Raw genomic sequence first — 12,942 nt, 5'->3', positions numbered from 1 at the left:
TAAGACCACTATTATAAGATCTTGAGAAATAGTAAAAACTGAGAAGAACACATACTTTTGTGGTTACGAGGAGGGGAGGGAGAGAGGGAGGGAGAGAGTTTTTTATCGATTAATTAGTAGACAAGAACTGCTTTAAGTGAAGGGAAAGACAACACTCAATACACGGAAGGTCAGCTCAATTGGACTGGACCAAAAGCAAAGGAGTTTCCGGGATAAAATGAATGCTTCAAAGGTCAGCGGAGCAAGGGAGGGGGTTTGGGGACCATGGTTTAAGGGGACTTCTAAGTCAATCGGCAAAATAATTCTATTATGAAAATATTCTGCATTCCACTTTGAAATGTGGCATCTGGGGTCTTAAATGCTAACAAGCGGCCATCTAAGATGCATCAATTGGTCTCAACCCACCTGGAGCAAAGGAGAATGAAGAACACCAAGGTCACACGACAACTAAGAGCCCAAGAGACAGAAAGGGCCACATGAACTAGAGACCTACATCATCCTGAGAGCAGAAGAACTAGTTGGTGCCCGGCCACAATCGATGTCTGCCCTGACAGGGAGCACAACAGAGGACCCCTGAGGCAACAGGAGATCAGTGGGATGCAGACCCCAAATTCTCATAAAAAGACCATACTTAATGGTCTGACTGAGATTAGAGGAATCCCGGCAGCCATGGTCCCCAGACCTTCTGTTGGCACAAGACAGGAACCATCCCCGAAGAAAACTCATCAGACATGAAAGGAACTGGACAGTGGGTGGGAGAGAGATGCTGATGAAGAGTGAGCTAATTATTTCAGTTGGACACTTGAGATTGTGTTGGTATCTCATGTCTGGAGGGGGGATGGGAGGATAGAGAGAGTGGGAAGCTGGCAAAATTGTCACGAAAGGAGAGACTGGAAGGGCTGACTCATTAGGGGGAGAGCAAGTGGGAGTACGGAGTAAGATGTATGTAAACTTATATGTGACAAACTGACTTGATTTGTAAACGTTCACTTGAAGCTCAATAAAAGTTAATAAAAAAATAAATAACACATGCACCTGAAAACTTAGTAATCACAAAAATGCAGAAATATGTGTGCCAAATGAATTTTTTGAAAATGATTATTCCACTAAAGAATTTTTGCAAAGGAAATCAGAAATCCTATAAAATATCTTAATGTGTTCTGTCCTCTCTTTCTCATTTTCTCTCTCTTTCTGTCTTATTTCTAAGGTGCAGTCACACCAAGGAGTTAATTGCTCCCTTGCTCGGTAAGGCCCCTGACTTGAGGGATTAATACCCAAAGGTCTTCCACCCAAGCTGATTAAAATCCCTTGTGTTTGGGGGTTGTTGCTGTTGTGGGGGTTGGAGAGGAAATTATTGTAAGGGAGCTGAAGCACATTTGGGTTTGTGACATTCTATTTCAAAGTGATTGAAAAGGAGAAGAGTTCAGAATATCTACCTGCAGAATGCAGGCTGATGGGGATTTAGGCAGATGAGGGCTCCTTCCTTCTGCTGGGGAAGGAAAGAAAAACACCGCCCAGTAGCACCAGGCAGCTGTGCTCCTTGTTTGCTATGTAAGTGTCCAAACTGTGTCCTTCACTTTCCACTTTTGCTCTCACTCTCTCCCTCCACTCACAATAACAAGAAAAAAAATACGGATATAGATGAGATCTTAGATAGTGAGATTCATGGTTGATCTGTAATGATCTCACTGTGTTGGGCCAGTTAAAACAAGTAGAAAAAGATGCCAGACTATTTCAAAATATGAGAATTGGGAGAGTTTCTACTATCTCTGACCCTGGGTCTACTGGTGCCATAAAATTAAGGTATTGCTTAACTTGTTCTGGATAGACAGTTGCAGACTTTGGAGAACTAGAGGGAGGCTACCAGTTACTCATGTTTACTAAATTCAGATTACTCCAGAGCATACAGACCCTGTTTATCCAGTTTTATTTTCATTTAGATTAAGGGTTTATGTAAGACTCTTATTTTCGCTAGTTTCTCATTGCTCACCCTCATAGCTAAGGGGAGAATGTGGAAAGATGATAAATCCTTCCTATGTGTGGCTTATACGATCATAAATGACGTTTGGATAGTTAATGTAACTAAGGAACCCTGGTGGCACAGTGCTTAAGAGCTTGACTGCTCACCAAAAGGCCTGCAGTTGGAATCTACCAGCCACTCCTTGGAAACCCTATGTGGAAGTTCTACTTTGTCTTGTAGGGTCCCTGTGAGTCAGAATCAACTCTATGGCAACGGGTTTGGTTTTGGGTTCTGAATGTAATCAAATTGCCTTAGATGAATACAAGAACTGGAATGAGACCATTTTATAGTGAGTTTGAGTCATCTTCTTTGTCCCTTCAGAATTACAAAGTAGCACTTGGAATAATGTAATTCAATAGTGTAGGTGAAGAAAGGGAGGTAAATGGTTAGGACAGAATATTCTCATATTTTGAATTTGATAAGGTAAAGCCTTTGAGTGAGAGTGTTAATGACAGACATCTGCAATTGGAGACCACACTGCTGAGAGATAGCAGTATGCAGAGACAGACAGATTAAGATAAATGTATCAAGAAACATTACTGTGATACAAATTTTTATACTAAATTTTTTTTCAATTTTATATTGCTATTTAAATATCTAGATCATTTTTTGCTTTCCCACATCATTGATCTGAATATAGGCCATTCAAATACATACTGAATTTAATCACAAACTTTTTTTCACAGACACATAAGAGTTGATTCTTCCAGAAAATGAGAAATCACACAATGGTGACTGAATTCATCCTGCTGGGAATCCCTGAGACAAAGGGACTAGAGACAGTTCTTTTTTTCCTGTTCTCATCATTATATTTATGTACCCTCTTGGGAAATGTGCTCATCCTTACAGCTATCCTCTCTTCCTCTCAGCTTCACACTCCCATGTATTTTTTCTTGGGAAATCTCTCCATGTTTGACCTGGGTTTCTCCTCAACCACTATTCCCAAGATGCTGTTATACCTCTCAGGGCAGAGCCAGGTTATCTCTTTCCTTGGCTGTGTGGCCCAACTCTTCTTTTACCACTTCTTGGGGAGCACTGAGGGTTTCTTATACACCGTGATGGCCTATGACCGCTTTGTGGCCATATGTCACCCTTTGAGATACAAGGTCATCATGAACCACAGATTCTGCTCTGTCTTGGCCACAGGAACCTGGATGAGTGGCTGCATCCATGCTATCATCCTAACCTTCCTCACCTTCCAGTTACCCTACTGTGCCTCTGATGAGGTGGGCTACTACTTCTGTGACATCCCTGCAGTCTTAACACTAGCCTGTGGAGATACATCTTTAGCCCAGAGGGTAGGTTTTACAAACGTTGGTCTTCTGTCTCTCATTTGCCTTTTTCTCATCTTTGTCTCCTATATTCACATTGGGATTTCCATATCAAAAATCCGCTCAGCAGAGGGCAGGCAGCGAGCATTCTCCACCTGCAGTGCCCACATCACTGCCATCCTTTGTGTTTATGGGCCAGTCATCATCATCTATCTACAGCCCAACCCCCGCCCGGTGCTTGGTGCTACAGTTCAGATACTGAATAATCTTGTAACCCCCATGTTGAATCCACTGATCTATAGCCTGAGAAATAAGGATGTAAAATCAGCCCTGAGGAATATGTTATCCAAGAGAAACTTCGTCCTGTAGAAAAAATAAGAAAAGCTTAATCCTTGCTGGACAAAGTTTGATTCTCAATTCCTAAGGACAAATTCCCATCTGGAGATCACAAGGCATGTTGAAATGAAATGTGCCCTTAATCAGCCTAGCACTTATGTTCATTTAATTTTAATAAAATATATATCTGTTTCTATATTATCCTGTATTTTATCATGAAATATATCATAGAATCACTTAGCAGACGTTGAATTGATTCTTGTATATGGAAATTCTTTCCCAGCACCAGCACCCCAAAACTTATACCTTAGTTCTATCAATCTTTGAAAAACTTAAGAGGGGGCATTTGTTTTCTCTGGGTCTCTGTTAAAAGTGTATTCACATATATCTAGAGGGAAGAGAGAATGGAAAGAGCAAAATGAAATTCAAGAAAGCTTAGCTTAATACAGAGTATCAGAATTCTAGACTCTTTCTTTTGGACAGTATAATCTCCTATTTTCTGTCAATCAATACCCAAATTCAAACTGACTTAATGCTTAAGATTTTTGTAGCGTCCGTGTTACCTTTCCACTTATTTGGAATCCAGATACTCCTTGGATAACTGGATCCCTGGAAGGCTATGAAGCTACATCACTTCTTATCAGTTCCTAGAAGAATCTGCTTCTGTTTAATCTCACGTCTTTAACTTTTGTAAAAGGTGGCCAAGAAAAAAGAGTTTAAATATGTTACTGTGTTTTTTAAATGAGAAAACTTATGTATTTATGTGTCTATCATACAAAGCTCATGTTGCTATATTCATTTAAATTAAGGTAGGAATAATAAATTTGTCTACTTATGGGAAAGATTACATTTCTTCCTTTCTCATAATAAGATCTATGTAAATTGATTTGCTTCCTTTATAGTCTATGCTCCAGGATGCTGAGGAAAATAATGTAAATTTTATTTATAGAAACTATGTTGAATTTTATAACTAACATATTCTCATTCTTCCTTTTCTCACTTTGTTTTCACTTTTCCTTTACATGTTACTAAAAAGGTGCTTATGGCTTTTCTCGTAAGCCATATTATGTCTAATTTTGGAAATAAGCAGGGAATAAATAATGCACTAAAAATAAATGAATAAATAAAGCTATATTTTAGAAGTAAACTAAAATGCTTCATAAGGGAATGTTTTTTGTCTTTCTGACCTTCAATTTCTGTCTATTGATGCAGGTGATTGAAAAATCAGTTCACTGTGTGGAAACTATGAAGCATGACACTTGAGTGTGGACTAAGCTACTAAAAAAAAAAAAAAAAGCTACTAGAGAATACAAAACAGGCTCCAGTGACAGGAGATGGTAGTCATCAGTTCGTTCTGTTTTGTTGTATAAGAATCTCTAACTTGAGCTACTGTAATTGCACTACACAGGAAACTAGGTAGCCAATCCTGTTAGAAATCATACGGACACTAAGCCAATTGCAAGCAGCCTTAGTGACACTGAAGGTCCTTCCAGATAAGCAACAACTGGGTTGAAAAATTAAACGTGTCAAATATTAAATGATAAAATGTGAATATCTCTTTAATGTACACATCAAACAATTTAATAACTATCCATTAGAGCAGGATGATTATGATCTTAAATATTCTGCAGGATGAGTAACCCAGGAGTCAATGGGGCGCCTTGTTTTGGTGCCTAGTTATCTCTTTCTTCTTCTAGACTCCAAGGATTTATGCTAATTGCTTTCCGTCTTTCTAAATGTAAACACCTGTGCTTTCTTCCCTGTACTCTGCTTTTTGACAGGCAAATGGTGAAGTAGACAACGTTTCACAACCTCCACTTTTCTGTTCTTTAATAACACACACCCACCACAACACACACTTTTTGCTTTAAGCATTTTATCACTTGTCAGTACAAAGAAAGGGATGGTGATACAAAGAATAACAAATACTTGCAGAGTTCCAATGGTTTAGAAAATTTCCCCAAATTTTACCCTAATAACTTTTCTACAGTATGTATTAAAATGTAACTCCATCTGTTCCTGACTTCCTTATCTCTCCCAAATTCTGTACCTCCCATTCAAGGTTTAGGTTTAGAGGCTAATAGCTTGGTCTCAGAAATTTCTTTCATAATGGAAGAACCAAAACTAGAAATCAAGACTTCTCATTTGCACTTTAGTTCTCTTTCTACTCCACGAACTTACAATGCCAACTTAGAAAATTATGGATGAACTTTCTACAACAAACTGGTTATTCTACAGACAAGTCACCATAGGAATAAAAGTATTAAATAAAAAACAACTAAGTTTGTTGTAGAAGAATTGTGTCTATTGAAACAGATTTTTACTGCTCCTAACATGATATATAAAAGCTTTTATGTGTCAAAATATATGTTACACAAAGGAATAATTTTGTAAATATTCACTAGATTTTTTTCTGATGAAGCATCACTAAAAAAAAAAATTGAGTTTTCTTTTAATTTAGATATAATTTCAGACTTAGAGTAAAGTTACAAAGTAGATTTTAAAAAGTCTATGTATACCCTTTACTCAGATTCCTAAAGTGTTACCATTGTATTATATATGCTTATTCTCTCTCCTTTTTTTTTTTTTTCTGAACCAGGGTAACTTGGGGACATGATGAGCTGTAGACAGCGCTGCTTTTCCCTCATACCTGACTTAGATTGTGTTTCCTAAAAAATAACGACACCCGTACAATTGACAAAATCAGAAAATTAACAGTGATCAGATACTCTTATCAAATTACAGACCTTCTTCAGATTTCACCGATTTTCCTAATAATGCCTTTTATAGTAGAAGAAATTCCAGGATTATGTATTGCAATAAGGGTGCCATTTCTCTTTGATTTCCTTTCATATATAGTAGCTCCTGACTCATCTTTTGTATTCTACGTCACTGATCTTTTTGAGTTTTTCCCTGGTATTTTGTAGAATGGATCCATGGTGGTACAGTGGTTAAGAGCTACAGCTGTTAACTGAAAATATCAGCAGTTCGAATCCACCAGGTGCCCCCTGGAAATCCTATGTGGCATTTCTGCTCTGATCTGTAGGGTCCCTATGAGTCAAAATTGCATCACAGCAACAGGTTTTTTGTTTTGTTGTAGAATTTCCCTCAACTTGAGTTCACCTGATATTTCTCCTGATTGGATTTGGGTTATGAATTTTTACCAGGATTAACTCAGAAATGATGCTGTTTTTCTCATTATATCGTATTAGGAGGTAGTTCTGTGTGGATTTTTCCCATTAGTAGTGAGGTTTTTTTTTTTTTTTTAATTTTTTTTTTTTTTAGTGAGGTTGGTTAAGGTGATGTCTGCCAGGTTCCTCAACTGCAAAGTTACTGTTTAAGTCTTTGTAATTAATAATAATCTTTTTGTGTGTGTGGAGGGGGCTATTTTCATAGTATATAAATATTCTCTTACTCTTTGAATTTCTACCTGCTAGTTTAAGCATCCACAAATGATTCTTACCTGAATTCCTTTTTATTATGGTTGTTGCCAAGCTGCGGTTTTCCAATGTCACCATTCCTTCTACATTTGTTAATTCACTTTAACTAAAAGGAAGGGCTTCTCCTCCTCCCCTATTTATTTATGTATTTACATTTAAAATGGCATTCCAACAAACTGAATAAAGCATATGACACCTATCTGAGAAAGGCTGTCAGGTGGAATCATGGAAAGAGATAGCTGTATTTGGACATCATCTCTCACTGGGGAAGGAGTGTCCCTCTTAGGAGAGCAGATGTAAAGGATATCAAAGGAAGACTCCTGCGCTGGACTAGATGACTTCTAAGTTCCCTTCAACTCTGAAATATTAGTTCTGTGATTCCAGAAGGCTGTCTCTTAACATGTGGATCAACTTATCTGATTGAAGAAAGTGGGGTAGGGATAGAAGAAGGAATGTAAATGGGAGATGATAATGGGATAGAAAGGATTTTTTTTTTTTTTTCCCCTCTTGGCATGAAATCATTGCTGAATTAGCCAAGAAATAAAATGCAATTCCAACCTCCACCTGCTTGGTACCCACTAGTTACATATATTAGATATGAAAGACTAGACAAGACCACCAGTCAAGCAACCTACAGGATTTATTGATTTTTAAGGATATAGAAGATGAGTGACACAATCAGGATATATTCCAGAGATATCAACAACATTTTTTCAAGACAAAGGATACAAACTTCCTGGACCTAACTCTCACGGAAGAACACAGAGCCGTTGATAATACAGGAATGAGGAAGTTTACATGAGAGCGTCTGGAATCCATACTGATTCCCTTCAGACCCAGACTAATGTAGCACATAAGACTAGACAATTGCTGTATATGTATGCTACCAACTTCCTCAGGCTGGCCCAGGTATATCTTGTCAGTCTCAGCATTATTCAAGTTCATAATATGATTATCCAATTGAGAACACTCAGACACATACAAAGTGCTCGACAATTTCCCTTAGACTCTGCAGTTCATGTTCTCTGGTCTGAGGACATTCCTGAACCAGCTGCTGCAGAACTAGAAAAGGAATCAGCTTTCTAGAATTCTTGAGGAATCACGTCAAGAATTTCCCATCCATTTCACTGAGCACTTGGTCTTAGTCTACACTCTTACACCACCCAGTGCTGTTTGGAATTTCCCTTTTTCTACAAAACAAAATTGTCCTCTACTCTGTACTTGCCAGAAGCCTGAAAGTCCAATGACCTGAGACAATTAAATACAGACTAATGCAGAACTTCCAAAACATGGTGGCTTTGCCTATTAACATTTTAATGTTAAATCTTCATAGATTTCCTTAAGTTGCCACCTTGAGCACATGATATGAAATAACTTTGTGTAAAATCTACCTAAATGGGCTAGAAACAGTTATATGGCAAACCCCTAACCTAACAGTTTGGCCATAGTTGCAGGGAATGGATGATGGGGAATGCGTGATATGTGTCATACAGCCAACCCTGGAGCAAATCCTTTCTGTACACTGGAAGAGATTTTTAGCCTGGGAGAATACAAAGCCATCAACATTGCCTGTTGTTGTTAGCTGCCCTCAAGTTGGACCTGACTCATGACAATCCCATGCACAACGGAACAAAACACTGCCCAGTTCTGAACCATCCCAATGATCAGTTGCAGATTAGACAATTGAGGTCCATAGGGTTTTCACAGCTGTGACCTTTCAGAAGTAGATTATCAGACTTTTCTTCCCAGGCACCTGTGAGTGGGTTCAAACTGCCAAATCTTCAGTTAGTAGCCCAGTGTTTAACTTTTTTTTTGCCAGTAAAAAAACCACCCAGTGCCATCGAGTCCAGTAGGGAGTTACAAATGTGGGGTACCCTGATAATAACAGAAGTTTGAAAGACTGTACTTAAATCATAATTGGTATGACAGAACCACAAGAATCAAAAGACATAGAAAGTAATAAGCTAAATGCATGCATACATATTTTTATTTATTACATATTTATCGATTTCCTATTATGCACAAGGTTTAGGAGCCGGGGGTACAGAGGTGAATCAAATGAATATGGGCTCTCTCTTTAGGAGCATACATTAAAGAAGAAGTGAGCCTTAAGTAAAACTTGGAAACTATGCTTGTTACCACTGCAAATTCCCAAATATTACAATTGTAGGAATATCTGAAATTCCCCAATCAAAGAGAGGAAGATCTATAGGTGGATTCACCCCCAGCATATTGACAACCTAATACTATCATACATCTTTTAATGGAATATTGCTCCCAGTTGGATTCTAAATTCAAATTTACAGTGTATAGGCTCCAGTGAACCTGCACAGACTAACGGGCATCTTTACAGGCTGGCATCAAGATTTTCTCCTTCCTCTCATGTTTTCTCTGTCTACACTCCCACCCCCTGAAACCTGTAGTCTCTCATATGGTTTTTGGCTGCCACAGCAACTGGGTTGAAATAGTACCATATACTGGGTCCTGGGAATATTATTTTCCTTGGGATGTTGCTATATGGCTAAGAATTTGCTTTTGTTTTTAATTTTTTAGGTACAGAACAAGGAGCTCTTGGCTGCCACCTAATGTCAGCTGTTGTGACAGTCTGCTTCCATAAAGACTACAACCTTGGAAACCCTATGGGGCAGTTCTACTCTGCTCTACAGGGTCGCTACGAGTCAGAATACACGCAAAGGAATTTCTTTTTGGTACGGAGCTGGTATTGTGAAAATGGCATACATCCACTTGGAAAAGTGAAAATTAACTAAGAGCCTCTGTGAGCCTCAATGAGACCTGGTGGTACAAGGTTAAGTACTCAGCTGCTAACATAAATGTTGGCTGTAGAAACCCACTTCACAACTCTGCAGGAGAGACTTGCTGATTTGCTCCCATAAAGATTATAGCCTAGAAAACCCTAGGTGGTTGTTCTACTCTGTCACATGGGGTCACTATGAGTCAAAAATAGACTTAATGGCATCTAACAATAACAAAGGAGCCTCACCCATTTCATTACGGAGAGCTCAGAATTCAGCCACAGAAAAGGAACATTCCCATGATCCTGAAAAAGGTGCCTCCATCTTAGAAAAAGATGAATATGAAATTATGCAGGGCAGGATTTAGGGCTCTTAATTTCTTTGCACTTTAATGTACAATAAAAAAGGTATTTCAAATGTGTATTTTAGTTTTTTCTGCAAATTTAATAATAAGAAAAATTCATAGTCACAGTGGATAGTTATATGCAGATTCATTTTGTTAACACTATATTATTTGGCATATTTTAACATGCCTTTGAGTGCTCATTTTATAGCTTGTTCTGTTGAGCTATACTGAATACCATGACTAGACAAAACCTGTGATGAGAAATAGATTAGAGAGTGCATTTTTGGCTAAGAGTTCAGTTTGACCTTTACATTAAGTCAATGTTTGCTCTTTTCTGAGGAGAGCCACAGAGGACTGCCTGCTTCTCCTCCATAATCTCTTCCATGATCTCAAATCTACTCAGCTCTCTCTGAGTTGCTTGGCAACAAGCTGGCGGATGTTTGTGTCTCTCTCTCCCCTCAGCAGAAGGTGGAGGACAAATGAAGACGTTGCTGCATTATTAATCCAGCTTTATTAGCAATAAAACTAATATCATATTTTGATCCTCAATAGGATCTTTGTATTTGCTCATCAATTGTCAGTACTCAGAGGTGAGGAAGTGGACAGAAAGTGATTGGGCTCTCTCAACATATATTATTGTATTATTTTATCCTCAGGTTGTTACGATATTTCACACAGGCAAAGTTACTTATAAGTGAATGGATGGATTTATGAAATACAATGCCATAACTTTGAAACTCTTCCTAATTTCAGCCTAACATAAAGAAAAATCACAAATGCTCTCCTGGTACACACCAAGCTAAGCTTTATACTGAACACATAACAAAAAGAGTAATTCTCCTTCAATCATCAGAGCCTCTTTGAGTGATAGAAGCTATTGCCCAAGAGAAATGAGCATCTACCCTCCTCTCTTCCATCTTTTGAGTAATGCCATTACGACATGCTCTGTCAGGGACTAAGGGCCTGCCTTAAGTTTTTACCCTTCCACTTAGCAGGTCATCCATTAAATCTCATCTGGCCATGTCATCAGGAAAGACCAATAGCTAGAAAAAGACATCATGGTTAATAAAGTACAGGATCAGCAAAAATGAAGGAAATCCTCAATGAGAAGGATTGATACAATAGATGCAACAGTGGGCTCAAACATATCAAAGATCATGGAGATAGGGCAGGACTGGACAACTTATTTTTCTTTAATTTTTATTCTGCTTTAAGTGAAAGTTTACAAATCAAGTCATTCTCTCACACAAAAACTTACATACACCTTGCTACATACTCCCAATTGCTCTCCCCCTAATGAGACAGCCCACTCCCTCCCTCCACTCTCTCTTTTCATGTCCATTTTGCCAGCTTCTAAGCCCCTCTACCCTCTCATCTCCCCTCCAGGCAGGAGATGCCAACATAGTCTCAAGTATCTACCTGATCCAAGAAGCTCACTCCTCACCAGCATCCCTCTCCAACCGATTGTCCAGGACTGGACAACTTTTCATTCTGTTATAGGTAAGGTTGCTATGGGTTGGAGCTGGCTCAGTGGTAACTAAAAAAACAACAAACTGTATTTCTTAATTATTTGTTCTTAATTATCACTTGCCTTTCCTAGATATCACGCCCTTAAAAAAAAAAAAAAATTTTTTTTTTTTATCACACATCAGTGGTCCCCTAAACGGAATCCCTACCACACTCTCATCCAACTCCAGCCATCTGTCCACACTGATTCATATTACCTTTTGGAACAAACACCATCTGATTATGCTGCTCACCAATGGCTCTCTACTGCCCTCAGTATGAAATGCAAACTTGATAGCATATCCTTTAAGGCCTTTCATGGCCTGACCCCTGCAATCCTTCCTACTCACATCCCGTTACTTCTCTCTTCATCCTCTTGACTTCAAAGGCATGAAACTGAGTTCTGTTTCCTCAAACTCCCTGTGCTCTGGGTCTCAGAAGGTTTGATAAACCAGCATAAATTCTCCAATTCAGACTCTTCTAAAACGGCACTTTTTCCATAATCTCGATACTGGAGAAGTGACTTCTCCTCTGAGTCTGTCTAGCTTGTATATGTTGTTATTGACAGTCTTCCTTCAGCAGCATACTCTAAAGATAATGAGAAATACAGACCTGCATTTAGTTCCCAGAGACACTACTTACTGGCTGTGGGAAATTGAGCCTATTACATCCTGGGCCTCAGTTTTCTCCTTTTCAGTTCTCCGTAATAGCACTTCCTCATCTGGATGTGGACAGGCTTAGATAATATCAGTTAAGTACCCATTCTACTGCTGGCTCATAGAAGGTAAAACTGATTCTTAAGCATTTATTCCCTTTTCTCTTCTTCTTAGCTAGGGTATGAGATCCTTGATGAAACTGTACATCTCCGATGCCTAACACAATGTCTTCACATAAATGCTTGACAGAGTAATGAAATGTTCCATTAATAAATACATTCATAAACTAGTATCAACCAACAAACATTTATTGATTAATTATGATGTTCAAGGAATTAATCTGTGTGCTTTCAGATTTACAAAGCAATTCCAAATTTGCTTTGAATAAAAGATGAGCTCATATAAAATGAACATAACTAGCATGGCAATTATACTATTATACATAGTTTTTTTTTTTTTTTTACATAGTTACACTAGCCAATTAAATGATTCTGCCAATAATCAGGGTCTCCAATTAAAACTGATTTTACAAGGAAATTTTTTCCGTTTGTTACATTAGGCATGACTTTCCTTTCACAGACTCCTGTTACTGACTTCTCTCTAAAAGGAGAAAG

The 12,942-nt window shown here is 38.3% G+C and overlaps 1 protein-coding gene across 1 annotated transcript; it reads left to right on the top strand.

Annotated features, from left to right (window-relative positions):
* The first annotated feature begins 2,733 nt into the window (after window positions 1–2,733).
* Window positions 2,734–3,660, top strand: LOC126060993 (putative olfactory receptor 10D4). The gene has a single exon (XM_049857392.1). The coding sequence runs from the start codon at window positions 2,734–2,736 to the stop codon at window positions 3,658–3,660; it is 927 nt and encodes a 308-aa protein (XP_049713349.1).
* The last annotated feature ends 9,282 nt before the right edge of the window (window positions 3,661–12,942 follow it).

Source organism: Elephas maximus, chromosome 17, assembly GCF_024166365.1.
Source record: "Elephas maximus indicus isolate mEleMax1 chromosome 17, mEleMax1 primary haplotype, whole genome shotgun sequence".
In the NCBI taxonomy this organism is placed as follows: domain Eukaryota; kingdom Metazoa; phylum Chordata; class Mammalia; order Proboscidea; family Elephantidae; genus Elephas; species Elephas maximus.
This window is presented reverse-complemented; position numbering and strand designations above follow the sequence as displayed.